The sequence below is a fragment of the Chamaea fasciata genome, unplaced genomic scaffold (genome assembly GCF_029207755.1).
Source record: "Chamaea fasciata isolate MVZ Bird 193981 ecotype frontalis unplaced genomic scaffold, bChaFas1.0.hap1 SCAF_3, whole genome shotgun sequence".
Classification (NCBI taxonomy): domain Eukaryota; kingdom Metazoa; phylum Chordata; class Aves; order Passeriformes; family Sylviidae; genus Chamaea; species Chamaea fasciata.
This window is the reverse complement of record NW_027094088.1, coordinates 78,625,818-78,643,317: the sequence shown is the minus strand read 5'-3', so window position 1 is coordinate 78,643,317 and position 17,500 is coordinate 78,625,818. Positions and strand designations below refer to the sequence as shown.

General features: G+C 38.2%; 1 protein-coding gene across 1 annotated transcript; it reads left to right on the top strand.

The window, feature by feature from the left end:
• Positions 1-1,212: 1,212 nt before the first annotated feature.
• CFAP206 (cilia and flagella associated protein 206) lies at positions 1,213-17,347 on the top strand. Its single transcript, XM_066179584.1, has 12 exons — positions 1,213-1,430; positions 2,733-2,816; positions 3,116-3,206; positions 4,241-4,429; positions 4,697-4,855; positions 5,337-5,524; positions 6,281-6,400; positions 8,896-9,094; positions 9,793-9,930; positions 11,914-12,107; positions 13,109-13,252; positions 15,681-17,347. The coding sequence occupies exons 1-12, from the start codon at positions 1,323-1,325 to the stop codon at positions 15,909-15,911; spliced, it is 1,845 nt and encodes a 614-aa protein (XP_066035681.1). The 5' UTR covers positions 1,213-1,322; the 3' UTR covers positions 15,912-17,347.
• Positions 17,348-17,500: the final 153 nt, after the last annotated feature.

The window sequence follows — 17,500 nt, the reverse complement described above, 5'->3', positions numbered from 1 at the left end:
GCAAAGTTGCCCTAAAGTTGTCTGTGCTGCCTCTGCCTACAGCACTCGCTGTGTGCCACACACACATTTTGTTTATACGTGTATGTGTGAATTTATATATGTATTGTATGCATTTATGTGTGTGTAAATACATTTATCTGTACCCGGTCTGGCTGGGATGGAGTTAGCTTGCTTATCAGCATTCCCTGTGGTGCTGTGCTTTGGCTTTGTGGTGTGTTAACACACAGGTGTTTTGGCTGTGTGCTTGCCTAGCATGAAGGTTTTCTTTTTCCCACTCTGCCCCCCTCCAGCAGACTAATTCAACAGTTTGGGTTGGAAGGGGCCTTAAAGATCACCTAGTTCTGACCCCCGCTGCCATGGGGGGTATATATATTGTATGTATGAGTATATATGGATCCAGAGGAGGACCATAAAAACAATTTGAGGTCTGGAACATCTCTCATAAGGAGAGACTGCAGGAGGTGGGCCTGTTTAGTCTTGAAAAGACTGAGAGCGGATCTCATTAATGCACAATAATATCTCAAAGATGGGTGCCAAGAGGATGGTGCCAGACACTTTTCAGTGGTGTCCAGTGAGAGGGTGAGGAGCAGTGGCCATAATCTGAAACACAAGAAGTTCTATCTCAACATGAGGAAGAACTTCTTTACACTGAGCGTGGCAGAGCCCTGGAACAGGCTGCCCGGGGAGGTCTTGGATCTCCCTCTGGAGATGTTCCAAACCCACCTGGACACGTTCTTGAGTAACCTGTTCTAGGTGACCCTGCCTCGGCAGGGGGGTTGGACTGGATAATTTCTATAGGTTCCTTCCAACCCTGAAGATTCTCTGATTCTGTGATATTAAGATACATATACCTATGTACGGTATGTATGTGTCTTTATACATACATATGTACCTATATTTACAAACACGTACGTACAGTCATAGCTGCAGATGTCCACACACACGGTTTGTATGTACACTGAGACACTCATTCCTGTGCCTCCACAGCCACGTCTTTGGAATATATGCAGGCGTGCATGTTTTGCACACACACTGCCCCATCTATCCAGTACGAACACTGTGCATGCACTGCGTGTAAACTCACGTTTGCACACTCGCCGCGCTCCCGGCAGGCCGGGCCGGGCCGGGCCGGGTCCCCATGGCAACGCCCGGAGCCGGCGCTCGGCCGCGGCCGCTCCCGCGGGGACCGCGGCACCGGGGAGGTTTGGCGTCGGGACAGGGTGCTCAGCAAACGGCGGCGCCGGGTCGAGAAGGTGAAATTTTGAGAAGGGACTCTCGCTGAAGTGTATGTAGCCCGGTTAAGGCGTGTGTGTTTGGCCGGCATGTCCGGCGAGCTGACCGCAAGTGTCATCAAGAGGATAATCCGCCAAGTCGGCCTGAAGTGCGCTGCCCAGGGACAAAGCCTCTCGGAAACCTTGGTGGCCTTCGTGGTAAGCGCGAAAGGAAGCGTTCAGGGGCTGGCGGCAGCTGAGGCTTTCAGGGGTGATCTGAGCTTGGAAATACCTGGGTTTCCAAACGCCCGCAGTAAGAAATTTTAAAGGGGCATTCAGCGACATCCAGTAGAGGGTCCTAAAAACCTGGAAAAGTATTTCATTTCCCTGAAATCTTATGTGAATATAACGCTCCAAGAAGGCTGCAGGTCCTGAATCCTGGAAACTCTCTGAACTCCAACTCAGAGCTCTTTCTCTGTTTTCTTCTGCATGCAAACAAACCATTGTTTTCTTTCAGAAGTGAAAAAGAGAAGTGTTACCAAGTTTTAATAATGTTTCTTCACACTGTCATAAATGACCGTGTGATGCATAGGTGAAAGTTTAATGCAGCGGCTATATTTATTCTTCGATGTTTACCTCCTCCTTCTATTATGATGGATAATTTTGTTTGTTTCTCTGCTCAGACAGGGCCAGGTGGTATAAATGAGCTGAATATTTGAAGGAATGGGCTCTGATCCCACTTAAAGTGAAAAATTAATGGAATCAGTCTCAGCATTGTCCTTGGTAGACGACTATAAGTATCCTAAGAACATTTGACATTTTGGCATCTCTTAGAAGACACAGCACTGCTTCAGAATACATCTGAATGCACCTGCAAAGCTATGTCTAAAGAAAGATGGGCTAGGTTCCTTTTTTATTGATAATCAGCTCTTGATAAACGTGCATATAAATGTAAATGGTTCACAGCAGTACTGTAGATGTGCTATTTTTTCTCCTAAAGGTGACACTGCAGGTTTAGAAAATAGATTTGGCTCAAAAGCAGATTAGGCAGGAAAATTTTAATGAGCAAAAAATTCATACAAGTGGCTGGAAAGACACACAGCATGAACACCAATTTCAAACATGCACATATTTTCCTGCATGCAGAACTCTATGGGTTTTTTATTCAAATGGTAAATGTTTACACTGATGCTTGTAACACCATCCTAAAGTTTATAAACAAAGATAGATTTTCAAAAAATGTTACTTAGGAAAATATTTTTCCAAGTAATTTTTAAAGGAGGTATATTTAAATATTTGTATCACAAAAAGATTTTTTTCTATATTTTGCCTGAGAACTGAGATTGAAACTGGCGAGATGTGAAATGAAGTAATTTTGTTGCATTATCAAAGACTGAAATGGGTAAAAATGAATAGTAAAGAAATATTGAATGCATCTGAGATTTTTCCAAAAATATATGGTGAATTGCAAAGATGATATTTTGAGACATAAGTTAATATTTTTCTTTTGGCAATCTCTAGGTGAAAGCTGTTGTTTTAGATCCAAGAAATGACTTTAATATGGATCAAATCCTTACAGAAAACGATATGCAGGATCTTATCCAGGTAATCTGACATGATATTGAAAGTCAGTACTTATCTAAGACTATAGTGTTATTTGCTCCCTGTTCCTATAACTAAAATGACATGAATACTATCAAAATTTTAGTGCTACTTTATTCTTATGGTTCTCTAGCTAAAAACTGGACTATGTTTCCATAAATAAATGCCTTAGAAAAGCTTTGTAAGGAGAGAATGGTAATGAGAGGGCTCTACAACTGCTGTGAAACCTGTAGTAGATCACTATCAGTTCAGATGTTTCCCCAGAGATGAGAAAGAACTCACTTCTCTGACTCTCTTTTTAGCTCTGTGTTACCAGACTGCTTGACACAACAAACCCATCCCTAAGCACAATTAAGATGCAAGTTTACTTTGATATGAACTATGCAAACCGAGGTAATTTCAAGTATGTTTTCATAGAAGTTGACGCTTCAGTTTATAATTTAATAATAGTAATTACTATTAAATGAATCCTGTCAGTAAAGCAAAATAAAAATCTCAGGAGAAATTTACTGTACAGGAGTCTGATGTTTAAGTATGGAAATAGTAGGGAAAAGTGTACATTAGATTTGAGAGAACACTCTTCTCATGCTGTCTGAGAGATTTACAGAATATAATGTATTAGGTTGCTTGAAGATAGTTACACTTTCAGGTTCAGTGGTTAGCTGCCTTCAGCAAGAAAAGCTTGCACCTGCACCTGTGTGTCTGAAGGCACTCAGAACAGAGCATTTTATCAATATCCCTAATAGGGAGATTACGGTTGCAGTTTTAGCTGAATACATTTTTGTTTCAGTAGTAATTTCATATGGTCTTAGAATGAGAATGTGAAAATAAAACAAGATGGGGAAAATGCCTCTGTTGTAAATGTAATTTCAGATCTCAAAGGGACAGTGGAGGCTGGCTGGGAAATAGAAGACACAGAACAAGAATAGATGTGAGAAAAGCATTTCTCTGTGGGGAGATAATGAAAATGTTTTCCCGTTAGCATGTATTAAAACCAAAAATTAGCAACACTGGGAGCTGCTCCTAAATCCTCTGAACTCTATAAGCTCAGTAACTGCAGCAAGTTTTTGAGATCCTGAGTAGAATTCAGACTTGAGCATGTAACTTCAGGTGTGTTTGAAATACGTGTGTGTGTAAGTTAGGTCCTCCTACAGTCAGAGGAGTCCAGAGAACCAGAGACTTGCTGTTTAATTTGGCCTGAACAGTTCTCAGGACTCTACTGACTGATGTTAATCATGCTAATTATATTAATGTTTAACTCTGTTGTTTTTAATTTTAATGGTGAGGTACTATGAACATCTCTTCCACATACCTGTGCTTCAGAAACCTTAAGTTGGTGCTCTGACTGTGGAAATGAATTGCACCCTCTGTATAAGCCAAATATCAAAGAATTTAGATAGCACTTTCTAAGTGTCTTTCTTTCCTAGATGAATTACTGAGTGAACAGGAGCATGTTGTGGAAGGAAAAGTGGCTCCTGTGGTTAGAGGTATCACAGAGAGTGTTCCACACGCGCAAGAAGAAATCGACAATATGTATCAAAAGATCGTTACCTATGTGCTGCTGAGATCTGGCCTGGGATCCCCTACAGATGTTGAGGCTATCAGGGAGGTAACAGGTCAGTAAACTCCCAGCTGTGAAATTGGGCTTTTCTTCTTGAAAAATAAAATTTCACCTTCTCTTTGCTGATATTTAGATACAAATGTGGTAAATTGTGATGAATGCTTACTATCCAAACTGTTACTGCTCAGCCTTGAAGTGTAAGTTTCCCATAAGTTACCTACTTTTCGCCTTTTTTCAGGAGAGGCTATTTTTTGCCTATTTAATGATTTTCTTTTGTGTTACCTCATATTGAGGGTTTTCTCCCACTTTGTAATGCTTATAGCTGCCTTGCAGAGTGTATTCCCCCAGACAGAGATGATTACTTTCATCTTACTCAGTAAGAAGGACAAAGAACAACAGCTGAAAGATCTTGCCATGGTAGTCACAGGAATTCGTTTGTACAACAAGCAGTGCCAGAAAGGAGGAAGTGGCATTGATGACTGTAAGTAAACAACTGCATTTGAACTGGGTATTCCCAATTCATTCTTCCTGGCCTTCTTCACTGGAGCTGCTCCAGTAATTTCCCAACTCAGGGAGGCCTGTTATTGTTATTTTACAAATTAGTAAACTGAGAATTGAAAATTGTGCAGATTCTCTCAGGTAATCCATGTCAGTTGTAGCAACAGAGTCGCATCTACTATAAAGCAAGTTTTCTCACATTCCTTGACTTGACTGTGGTATTTCCACACCTGTAATTCTAAATATTTGAAACAACCTGACTAGTGAGATAGGGTAGTTGAATCTGGTTCACAAGTATTTGGAAATGCATGAATATAAGGACAAAATGTAGAAATCAAAATTTCATCAGAAGACCGTTATGGTCAAATATTGCACGTTAATAATTTGATAACTATTTCATTAATTCTTTTTATACACATTTCATATTTATTCTATGTGAATAATGCCAAACACCCTGCATGAAGCCATTCCATCAGCTACACGGACTCTCGATGAGCGTCTGAATTCCTGCCAGCTGCTAGCCCACTGCTACACGGCCCTGTTGGAATCTATGCAGGAAGACCCCCACAGACACTCCCAGCTTAGTACTTTTAAATTAAAAGAAGCACTATTCAATGTGAGACAGTACGAAGCCTTCCTTTGCATCCTTCAGGTGAGATAGAATCGTGTTATATCCTGTGGACTTTTATTGCAAGATGTCTTCAAGTTACCTACTTGCACAGGACAGAAATATAAGAAAAAATATTCACAAATAAATGAAATGAAATGAAATAAAATGTATCTCTAGATAAAGAACTGTAGATTGTTTAGGTTTGAAAATATTTTTAAAATCAAGTCCGACCATTAACCTATCAGCCTGGTGCTGCCAAATCCACCATTAAACAGTTGTCTGCATACTGATTCTCTGCCCCAGAAGACATGAGAGAAAAAAATCTCCTTGATCAATCCGTAAATCATCTCAGTTTTAGTCTGCAGACAGCTCCAAAATGTACAGAGTCATCAAAAGTCTTTGAAGAATGCAATTTAAATTCTTGTTTTGTTAATGAAGAGCTTTTCATTTGTCTTTTGAGAAACTGCTGGTTTTTCTTAGTGTTTCCTGTATAAGGCATTGAATAAAAGTTTGTGGGTTTGGTTTTGTTGGTTTTGTTTTTGGTTTTTGTTGTTGTTGTTCTCTTCATTGGGAAAATGTAGAGGATTTTCTATAAAAATTGGTAGTTTATGTGTGAGTGAAGTGCCTGAACAGCTGAACATTTAAGGAAAAATGTATTTTGTGGAAAGATAGAATACATTTCATTCCCTAAAACAATTGTTCTGGAAATAGTTGAATGAAGAGGCCCAGGTAAATACTTATTACTAAATACTTGATTTTTGGATTATGATAACATCTTACCTAATGTTCTCTTTCCAGTCCAATGCAATTACAAGTGCTCAGGAAGTTGAATCGTTGGATGTTAAATTTGAAGCAGCAATGATGGTATTGAAAAACACAGTGCAGGATAAGATTTCCATAGAGTCCAAAGAAGTTTTTGTAAGTATTATGAATGGAAAAGCCATTATTTCTTCAGTAGAAAAAATTATAGAAGTAAGATATTTTGCTGGTGTGTTTTTGAATTGTTTATGTTTATAAAGAGGCTACATATTTTTCTCTCTATTACAATATCACCTGTGATTTTTGAAGGGGCAACTAGAAGACTTGCTCCTAAGGTAAGAAAAAGGCAAGGTACAAAAAGGGAGCAAAGGAATTAAATGGTATTTTACTGTAAGCATCTTGGGTTGTCATTATTTGTAGATTTATGCTGATATCTTCCTTTTTTGTGTGTGTATATATTCTTTCCCGTTCCTTGCAGAAACTGTAAGAACATAATGATTGCAGAAGACAGCACATCAGGGTGTGATTCTTTTAAAGTTCCCTCAGATAGCAATCCCTGTAATTACAGTATGAGTCACTGATACAATTTTTCTGAAGAAACTGGGTTTCTATGATGGGGGTGTCAGCCTCTTTTCTCCTCCCAATAGCTTTTGAACCTGTTGTCAAGTTTCAGTCACATTTGTCAGAGACCAAAGATCTCAAAATATGTCATATTCTGCAAGTTGGGGGGGGGGGGGGGGGGGAAGGAAAAAAAACCAAAAAAAAGAGCAACAACTAGAGACACACAGTTAGAGCCTTACCAAGATCAGGTCTGAAATGGTTTGTGTGCTCTCTGGCCAGTGACCAGCCACTGAAGGATTGATGTTCTGTACCGTTGAACCCTTGGTTGGGAGCTAAAGGACGTGGGAAGGAGGTATTAGGGGGAAAGGAAATAAGTGCTGTGAACTGAAGGTATTATGAGGGAGGCTGCTTGATAAGCCTCTGAAAACCTGGGATTTTTTTGCTGGCATGTTATAAAGGAAACGGGAGAGAAACACGCTAGAAACCAGCTTCATTTAATTTGCTTTTCATGTAAGAGCTTGTTACTTTGTGTGATTTGATTATCACTCCAGTTCCTTGTGGTTAGCTGCTGCACCAGCATGCAGTTTCATACATATTTTAGGTTATTTTTCAACATTCTAAGATAATTATTGGAAAGCAAAATAAAGCTTACTGTGAGGAAGAGGAAGATCATGACCTCCACCTACTCAGAGTATTTTTTACACTTCCCATAAGAGCACCCAAGCTGGAAACTCATGGGAACAGTACTTTACCTGAGTGATCCAAGCTCCAAATTATGTGCGCTTTGATTCAATAAATCAATAGATTTAAATCAATAAGACGTTCTCATTTGGAGAACATTTTCCCCTCTTGTCCAGCTACTCAAAGCAGTTTTTCCTCTTATATATCTTTGTGGGGCTTAAGTGACTGATATACCTTACCCTTTTCCCTAAAACCTGTCTATTGTTTGCTGCCTTCCTAGGATTTTTTTCTCTTCTAGTTTTTTAGTTGTTTTGTCTTCTCTGCTGAAGAGAGAATATGTAATGCCTTTTGATTTCAGATCTTTTCAGATAGAGATTTTTCTACTAACACACCATTTAAATAACTTTTCTTGTCTTTGGCTTGTTGCTGCCAAGCTGGATCCTCTACGAAGGTAGAAAAGCAGGACAGTCTGTCTTTTAAAAAGCATAGAATAAGGCCTTATTTTTTGTAAACATTCATTTTGGGAAAAATAGTACATTTCATTAATATTCTTTGTTTATTCTATTAAGAATGTTTTTGATCTTCCTCTAATTTCTTCCATTTTTGTAACCATAACATTTCCACAGCATTAGCAATGCTGATGAATTCCAGAGCTGGCTCTGTTGGCTGCTCTTAGGATAATGTTGTTAACATACATAAAATGTGTGGTTAGGTGCACATTTCAGATTGGCTGAATCTCTTCCTGTAAATGCTCTCTGTATGTTTAGATGTAACAGGGCACTGTTACAGGTGACTATCATTGAAAACAGCATTTAAACTTAAAGCTTATAGGCTGCTTCTTTATGTGCCTACACCTGTGTGCCAACAGCATGTCAGTGCTGGGAGGGGCAGCCTCCAGTTTTGCCCTGAACCTTGGACCACTCTGAAGGGGCCTGCACCCCTTGCATTTGACACACATGATGGCCTGGGGGCTGTGGTACCAACTCACTCTGGAAGCAGGGCAGACAAAATAACAAAACCTGTTAGTTTGTATATCTACTTTGGTAATTAATCAGGTGTGTTCCTTCTGGTCCTTACTCCTATACACCATATTTTCAGTTATAAAACTGTATTGTCAGTGAAGTGCTAAATTCAAAGCATAGTCACAGAATACATTTATTTAAGAAAGGCTCTGGAGTAAAATACAGAAATGTACCACTCTTGCATTTGGCATGCTGGATATATTTGCTTTAGGCATATGTGGTGGAAGCTCCTCTTACAGTGTCCCTGAGTTCCCCTGGAATTTCTGGTTGCTGAAGGCCTTGGAGATCAGCCCTGCTTTGTTTATAGCTGAGATTGTTGTGCACAGCACTTAGGTTACCCTGTAGACATAAAACAAATCTGCATTTCAGATAATTCTCTTTATGTTCTAGCCTCTGTTTATGGAACTTTCTAAGCTTTGGACTGGCTATCAGAATGAAATACTACTGCTAAGCTTCCTCACAAATATGGCTGACAACCTGCAACAATTCTTGGAAATCCAGTCACAGCTTTTTCCAGAGGAAATGCTAACATCTCTTCTGGAAGGAGTGACTGTGAAAAGTGATGAGGAAAGGATAAAAGAAACCATGGGTATGGAAAGTTGAAACTTTCTGGTTTTCCTTAATTTTCCAAGATTTTGTAGGTTAAATTTTCTTTACAATAGGTGTTTTAAAGAAGGTGCTATATTGATTTTTTAATACTCAGAATTTGCACAGTAAATTAAAATAAGGCTTGTGGAGTGTAGATTTACATTTTCATGTAGTGTAGCTTGGGATTTTTTAACATATAAAATTAAAATAGAGCTTCTAGATACAAGTAAACCTTACAAAAATGGCAGAATACTATTAATTTTTTGTAAAAATTTTGAAGTGTATTCTTCAGAACCTTTCAGAATTTTGGAAATTGAGGGGTAGGGTATAAACAGAATAATTTAACAGGGCTTCAGTTAGCTGAAGAGTTTGTTTGTAAAATGGTATCCCTAGGAACCAAGTTTTATGCCAGGAAGTTTGTAATGCATGGGTGGGTGAAAACAAAATCAAAGAATAAAGTATTATCTTCCTGTTGTCGCATGTTTTCAAAGAAAACTAATGCTACTAAAGATGGTTCTCGCAGGACTGATTTTCAGGAGGTTCTCTTTCAAGGCAGGACTAAAGTTTGGCTTTTGGGATCTGGGCATTGCAGGTCATCCTGTGAAAACCACAGTAATCTGGTCATCCTGTAATATTATTAGCTTTTAGACATCTTATATTTTAATACTGAAGTCCTTCCTTTGTTTTATCTTTTCTTAGGAACCAGAGTGAATATTTCTGATTTCAAGAACCAAGAATGGCTTTTTCCAGAGACTTCTGATAATTTTGATCAGTTGCTAATCCAGTACCATGGGTTCTGTGCACATTCAATTGGTGTGAAAGGTATCACCCTACCAGGTATGCTTTGTAGTTAGACATTTTCCATACTGTATATTTACACAAGGATTAGGAAAAATGTAAAGACATTCTGAATGCATCCTCTTAATGTCTATGCTGGAATACTGTTTTTCCACATTTGCAATTTTCACCCCAGATAATTTATTTCCCTTGTTAAAGTATCTTTTCTGAAATACACAAATAAATTGCCCTTATCAGAAGGCAGGAGGGCTTGAAGAGCAAACAAGCAGGGGCAGAAATGGGATAGGATGGATAAAGGTTTCTTCCTGCTGTATGCACATCTGTATAACCTACCCTGCAGCTGAATACAGGTTTGATTACTGTTGCTAATGTGCTATAATGCAGGCACAGAGAAATGACCATTCCTTCTATTTTGTGTATCCATGTGTTGCAAACAGAGCTATTCAGGCCTGCCTCATATGTATTTTTAAATGGTCGTGACAATGTACTAAAAATCTTTCCTGAAAAGAATGCACAAGTGTACTTGATTAAGTCAACTAATCCTAGGAATTTTTGGTTTCTCTAGGTTCATTTGTCCTGAAAGTTAGCCTTTTTTCAACTATCCTAATTCATGTTTTCTGTATCCCTGTCCTTTCTAGAAGTTATCCATACAAAATTGTTTAAACCTATGGGAGTTTGGGAGGAAAATAGGGCCATTTGCTTGTCAGTACTAAAGAATAGATATTTTAATGGCAATGTAATTTACTTACACTTACTTAGTATTGCACATGAGAACAGCTGTCCTGAGTTGGACTGAAGGTCTCTCTAGCCCTGTATCTGATTACTGCACATGGACAGTCATGAACTTTAAAATTATGAGAATTCAAGTCAAAGTGATCCTTCCTTAATTATATCCTTCCTTGTTCTAGCAGTTAGTGGTTATGGGATTTCCTCTGATTAATGTTGAGTCTATAACCCTCTGCTGAATAATCCTTCAAAGAGGTTTTTCATTTATCTAATTGATTTTGGAATCCATCTTGGGTTTGTCATGGGATATTCTTATTCTCAAGAGCCCCACAATTATAATTATATATGCTATGAAAAGGGACCTCTTTTTGAGATGGTATTAAGCTCTGGCTTGATAATTTCAACAAAGACTTGATAGTCCTTCTGTTAGGAAAATTACAAAATAGTAATTTTATATTGCATACAATTCATGGTTTTATAACCCCCTATCATATTATTTTTTTTTTCTTTTTAATGCTGAGGAGGCTTCTTTAACCTCTCCTTTTGTGAAAGGTATCACAAGCCTTTGATCACTCCTAGCTCCCTTTTACTTGTTCTGTTGTGTTGGAACAAAATGTATTATTGCAAATGTAGCTGACAGGTTGTTATAATGTTGGTTTTCTTCTCTTCCTCTGTTTGCATACCAATAAATGCTTTTTTGACTGAGTATTTTCAAAGAACTGTATATGATGATTCTGGTCTTCCTGGGTAATGACATCTGAAGCACAACCTGCCACTGTCCTTGAAATCAGTTTGTGTTTTCCTGTATAAGTTATTTGACCTTTATTGACAATTCATTTTCTCTGTTAATTTATTGTTCAGTTTCCCAGCAGCTTTATCTGCTTCTTCAGTTAATCTCAGTGTTATGACCTTTGGTATAAATGCACTACTGATCTGCAATCAGATAATTGCTGGAGATTTTAGGGGAAACATTTGAGGGTTGAGATTGGTTTCTTATGCCTTTGCTATATGTGTTTTATCTGTTGTTTTTCTGAGACATGCTCCTGAGACATACACATAAGGCATGCTGGATGTGAACTGATCAAAAGCAGTTTTACTGACTTAACAAAATAGACTTTTCTATATTAAAAAAAAAAAAAAAGAAGTTTATACTGAGTTCAGAAAAAGAAGGAAGTGAAACTAACTTGAGGGAAACACAGAATCTTGATTAAGGATGTATTTTGTATTGGATATCATACTGTTCACTATTTTAAATTGTGGAGCTTATTTTGGGTTGGCTTTTCTTCTCATTTTTAGGAAATCCTGCTATTGGAATTTTGAAGCACAAGGAGAAATATTATATTTTCAGTTCAAAAGAAGCTGCACACGTCTTTGCTCAAGATCCAGATAAGTTCATTCAGTTGAATATAGAAAAAGCAAAAAAATATGCAGAGCTAATTCAACTGCTTGAGCTCCATCATCAGTTTGAATACCTTGTTCCCCATACACAGGTACACACTGGCTATGCCTCTTGCTGAACAGCTGCTGGGGCACAGGTTGGTCTGTCCTTTCTAAAAGAGAACAGACTATATGTATCTTTAGGAAAGAAGTAAAATCCTCTGCCTATCTGAAGGTCCATCTTTTCCAGGTCTTCAGAGTGTTGAAGAAACTGCTTAATGTCATTCTCACCTTATTTATTCATAGGAGAATCTGTAGATCCAAAGCATTCTGGCAGTGATAAAAGCTGTTTGTCCATAGCCTAGGCAGATCTTGTGTCCAATGTTTCTTTTCCTCATTTTTGCAAAAGTAGCTTAAAGGATCAGTAAATAAATGCAAGAGAAGTTATGTTCAGATATGATGTAACCTGGAGTTTTAGCTTGCCAGTTCATCCATGTGTGCTGGATGAGGGTGTAGTGGTATCTGAGGACAGGAGTTATGGAACATATTACAAAATAAAAGGAGAGTCATCAGTAATGAATGTGATGGTGTTACTGTGTGAAATTCAAAGACCTGATTTGGATTTATAAACAACATTCTCTGTGATCCACTTGTGAATTTTAGATCCCTAGCAGTGGAAAAAATATAGTCTTGAACTGGCCCTTGGTTTGAAACATGGTTTATATCCCAGCTGTAGCAGAGATGTGTGGACTTCTCCCACTTGTGATTTGTGATTTTTAGTCCATTCATGAAGACAAACTGAGGTACCTGCATCATAAAATACTGGTGGTCGTGGGACCTTTTTTTCCCAAAATCCAACCAAAGCACTTACTACGTAGGCAGGAGCCTGAAACTCAGCTGTGGCCTCTGCCTCAAGGGTTTTCTGTCAGAAATGAAATCCATTAGATACTTAATGTTTTCCTTTTAGTGGGAGCATGGGAAACAAAAATATTGTTGAATGTAAAAATCATTATCCACTTGTGGTTTGCAGGTCTCTATTTGCTTTTAAAAATTAGCATACCCATATGCTATTTCTCTGTATTCTTCTCAGCTTTCGTTGTTTCTTTTCATCCAGGCCAGAAATGCAAAGAAAGGTTTGATGAAACCACCCCCAAAATGTGACAGTGGTACTCAGACTGATACTCATATCTTGCCTCCAACTATTGTGAGATCCTATGAATGGAATGAATGGGAACTGAGAAGAAAAGCTATAAAATTGGTTTGTACTGTTATTACCAGATTTTCATTGTTGGATAACAAATCTGAGAATAAATTATTCTTAACTTCTGTTCCTTGAAACATAAATCTAACTTCATTACAACTGGGTTTTTTTTTTCCTAGATATTTTCTCTCCTTATTTCTAGACTTCTTCTCTCACTTCTTCCATATTTTTCCCTGTTTTTGAGCAGTGCTTCCACTGCTGTATCTCTTAATTTCAAAATTTTCAGTTGCCCTCTTTATGTAATAAGAGTTTGTTGTGTTGAATTAAATTGCATTGAATATTAAGGTTGTTCTACATTCACATACAGTTTAATGGGTTGAAGATACTACTATGTTATTTCTTTATGAAAAAAAGCCAGAGCAAAATCATACTGTCAAGATTTTCTGATGGGTTGGAAATCACAGTCTGTCCGTAGAAGGTTGACCACATACGTACATAAAGACTTTTAAATTAACAGTAAATATTTCAGAAGCTTCTTCCTAGGGCTTGCCAGCACATGTAGTTGTCAAGGTATAGCACCTGATTTTCACAATTCAATCAAAATGAACAACTTTTGAGTACTGGGAATATTGCAGTTAACAATATCAAGTGAACATATAATACTAAAAAGGGTTTCTTCTGTGAACAGATGCACTGTGGAGGCCTGTGGTCTGCTGGGCAGCCTACTTCCTTTCCGTTTTTCTTTTCGCCATGAAATCTCTAACATTTTAAGAGGAAACCAAAATTTTGGACTGAGGAGTCTTGCGAGTGTTGATAGCTTATAAAGTATTCTATGAAATAGTTGTTACTGAGGTGTATAAAGAAGCCAGTTAGGTTTACGAGAAGCCTAGCCAAAAGCGTCTTTTGCTTCTTTTAAGGACAAAAGTGCATGAATAAACATAAAATGTGGTCACTGGCTCTTCAGCTCTAAGCAAAAGTGGATATTTTCCAATATCTGGTCATGAAGATCATTCACAAACAAATTTGTAGCTCGTTAGTTTGAAATATTTAGAGAAAGTACTTTAAAGTACTAAGGGTGTTTTAGCCTCAGCTGTCCAAATGTGAGATTAGTGATGTGGAGCTGAAAGAAAAAATCCTAGATGCATGCAGAAGTGCTTGACTATGCTGATTTGTAATACAGAGGTGGATAAAACATTTAATATCAAAGTGATAAAATAACAGAAATAGTTTACCAGTGCATCAATGAATTTGATACTTCAGGGAAGCATCAGACATATTTATGGGTTTTGTTAGAGGATGAGCTTACATAACCTTTGGGGTTTTTTGTGTTGTTCATACTTAGCCAAAAAACTTTCAGTGGTATGAAATATAAAGCTATTACTTTGTTAGAAAATCTATATGCTGTTAGAAGTAAAATTTTTAGCTCACATTTGTTTCTCTGTGCAAGCATAGTTCCTTGTAATAGCACACATTCTGTCACTAAAACCCTCAGAAAAAAAAAATACTGTCTTTCTATCTTCCCAGGCCATCTCCTCTGTAAGTTCCTTATTGTTCTTTTCTGGATTCTGCTTGATGACTCTGCATATAAGACTCAGTTGTAGATTAAGGTACCAAAATGTGCCTACATTTAGGTACTTCACCTTCTGTTCCAGCAGAGTGAGACCTCAGTGGTGGAGTCTGGAGAATATTTTAACTGTCCCTGATACAACATTTAGGCCAGCTGTATCACTCTCCAGCTTCCACTGACCCCGGTCTTCACTGACTGGACTGGACTCCAGGGACTTTCTCACTTACATGGAGGGGTCTGAATTCCAGCACATGAGAGTGTATTTTGTATTTTTTGAAGAGAACATTATATCATAATTTACAGTGTTTTACATCATTGCTGGCTGACACAGAAGGCTCAGTGGAATAAGGAACTTTTTTTTGTTTCAAGTGCTGACTTTGGAATATTAACACTTTGTGAGAAGTGGGTTTGTTGTATCTACAGCAATTTCTGTGAATAACCAGCTCTAATCATAAATTACCCTAACTTTTACCCCTTGTCAAGGGGTTAGTGAGCAAGGTGGTGTAAGAAGGCATTTTTTCACTTTTATCTGACACTTTGTGACACCAACTCTTAAACCTCATCACATTTGGCAGAAACCAGACAAAGACTGGAAGCACTTGCCATAAAAACATTTTATTCTAACAAAACAAAGGTGAAGCATTTAACAAAATTTGAAAGACAACAACCAATGGTATGAAATTATTAAGGGACTCATATAAAATTGTGTGGGCTACCTAAAGTGCTGTTCACACATCCTGTTAGTTAAGGACTTACCAAATCACAGTCACAACCATGTAGTGACAGAAGGGTAAGGTGGGCCATGTTCCAGGTTTGTGAAGCACAAGGGTGTAAAACAGACAAATACTCCTGCGTAGATACTGGTGCTAAAATGTTCAAACAAAGTTTTGCTTAATCTGAGTCTTTTTGTGTTCTTAGGCCAACTTGCGCCGCAAGTTAACTCATGGCATGCAGACTCATCTCAGCCACATGAGAAGAGAGAACTGCACCCAAGTGTACTTGCCAAAAGATGCTGGCACCCAGACTAAGCGTGACAACTCAAGCAATGTACCCAAACCCCAGATTTTCCTGAAAGGTCTCCGAGGAGGATCATCTGCCCCTACTCATATGGTCACAGTAGACTTAACAAGACCACTGGATGAAACCTAAGTGAAAATGAGAAACCTGAAGACACATCTTGAATGTATATATAAAAATCCCTGAATATGTCTGAATTTAGACACTAAAGATTTTGCTGTGTCTGTTGATTCCAGGAACAGTTGGTCTGTTTCATTTATCCTATCTGTTGGGGCTGCTGACTGGCATTAAGTGACAGAAGTGATAAGCCTGAAGCACAGATTTTAAATAGCAATTTAGAATCAAGATGTTCTCAAGGACTTTCACTTCTAACATTTAAATGTGTAGCATTCTGGGATTTTTGTGAAGTTTTAATGCAACAATTGCTTGTTGAAATTTTGTCTTTAAGTGAAAAATCTTGCCCCAGGAGAGTCACTCAAATGTCACAGCTCCAGCCTTAGAGCAGAATTGTCAAGAAGGCAAACCCAACAAAATTAAACCAGTCTGCGTCCTTGGGCCTGTCCATTTGTGCTGGTGTTAACCCAACACAGTGAGTGTAGCCTCTCCAAGGCTGGGAGGTTGAGAAGAGGGCATCTGTCTTGGGTGGTTCTGGCACCCTTTTGGGTCTCTAGCAATTTCTTGGCTAAGCAGTGTACTGGTGAGCACACTGCAAAGCATAGGAACTTAACTTCAGGGGACCTTTTCAAAAGCTCTGTTTTGCTTGTGTTTGAAAAACTGAAGCACAACAGAGAAAAAGTTTTTAGCTTTATGACATTGTGGCAAAGCAAAATGTGCCAGGTCAGATCAATGCAAATGCAGATAGTATTTCTGTTTGTGAAAACCCAAATTATTTGAGCTTCAGGATAAAACATTTTCTCAAATGGAAATGGGGTACTTTAAACAGAGATTCTTTTCATGACAATAAAGACTTCCTCAAGCTGCTATCTGCACAATGTCCAGCTGCACAGCTGTGACTGCACAGGGCGTGCTAAGGTTTCTAAATCTCTTTTTTTGTGTGTGTGTGTGCATTATGATGCAGGGTGGTTTCCTGGCTTGTAGCTAGACAAGTTTGTGACAATGAAACTCAAAGACTCGAGCTGCTGAGTGATTTTTCTGTGGCATTGTGCAGGATAGCATTCTCTTGTTTTCCAAGGCATCTGGCCTCACTTTTAAAAGTTACACAACAGGGACAAATCCCCAAAGCATTATTTAAGAAACAAAGGAGCATGAGGGAAGCACTAAGAAAGAACTTTGCTAAATGGTTTTTGACTATGTGATTTTCTCTGTGGGGAAAATAAACTAATCAGTAGCGGCTAGATGTGCTGCTTCTCCATGTTTTTAAATTATGAGCAGGCAGCAATGATTAGGCTTATTAATTAAAATATCAATGCAATTACTAGTTGCAAGCTTTATTTTTTTTACCAAAGAAAAATACCCTGTCGCTCTTGATTAAACACTTTTTCTTGCTGTGATCTCTCTATATTATCCTCATTTGCTTTGAGGCTTTTATTTTACAGTTCTTAGCAACAAACGGGTATCTCAAGAACACAGAAATACATTTTTTTTTAAAAGCAAACTAATGACTGAAATTTCATTTTATTCTATTTTGCTCTTTTCCACTGGAGAAGGCACTGCAGTGCTGTAAAATACTGGGGAATAGAATTGTAACCTCCATCTCGGTG

Excerpts from the sequence above, each read along its gene's own strand:
- CFAP206 (XM_066179584.1), top strand. The coding sequence starts at position 1,323 with ATGTCCGGCGAGCTGACCGCAAGTGTCATCAAGAGGATAATCCGCCAA. Across the intron at positions 5,525-6,280 it reads CCTTCCTTTGCATCCTTCAG|TCCAATGCAATTACAAGTGC; the intron begins GTGAGATAGAAT and ends TTCTCTTTCCAG. Across the intron at positions 6,401-8,895 it reads TAGAGTCCAAAGAAGTTTTT|CCTCTGTTTATGGAACTTTC; the intron begins GTAAGTATTATG and ends TTTATGTTCTAG.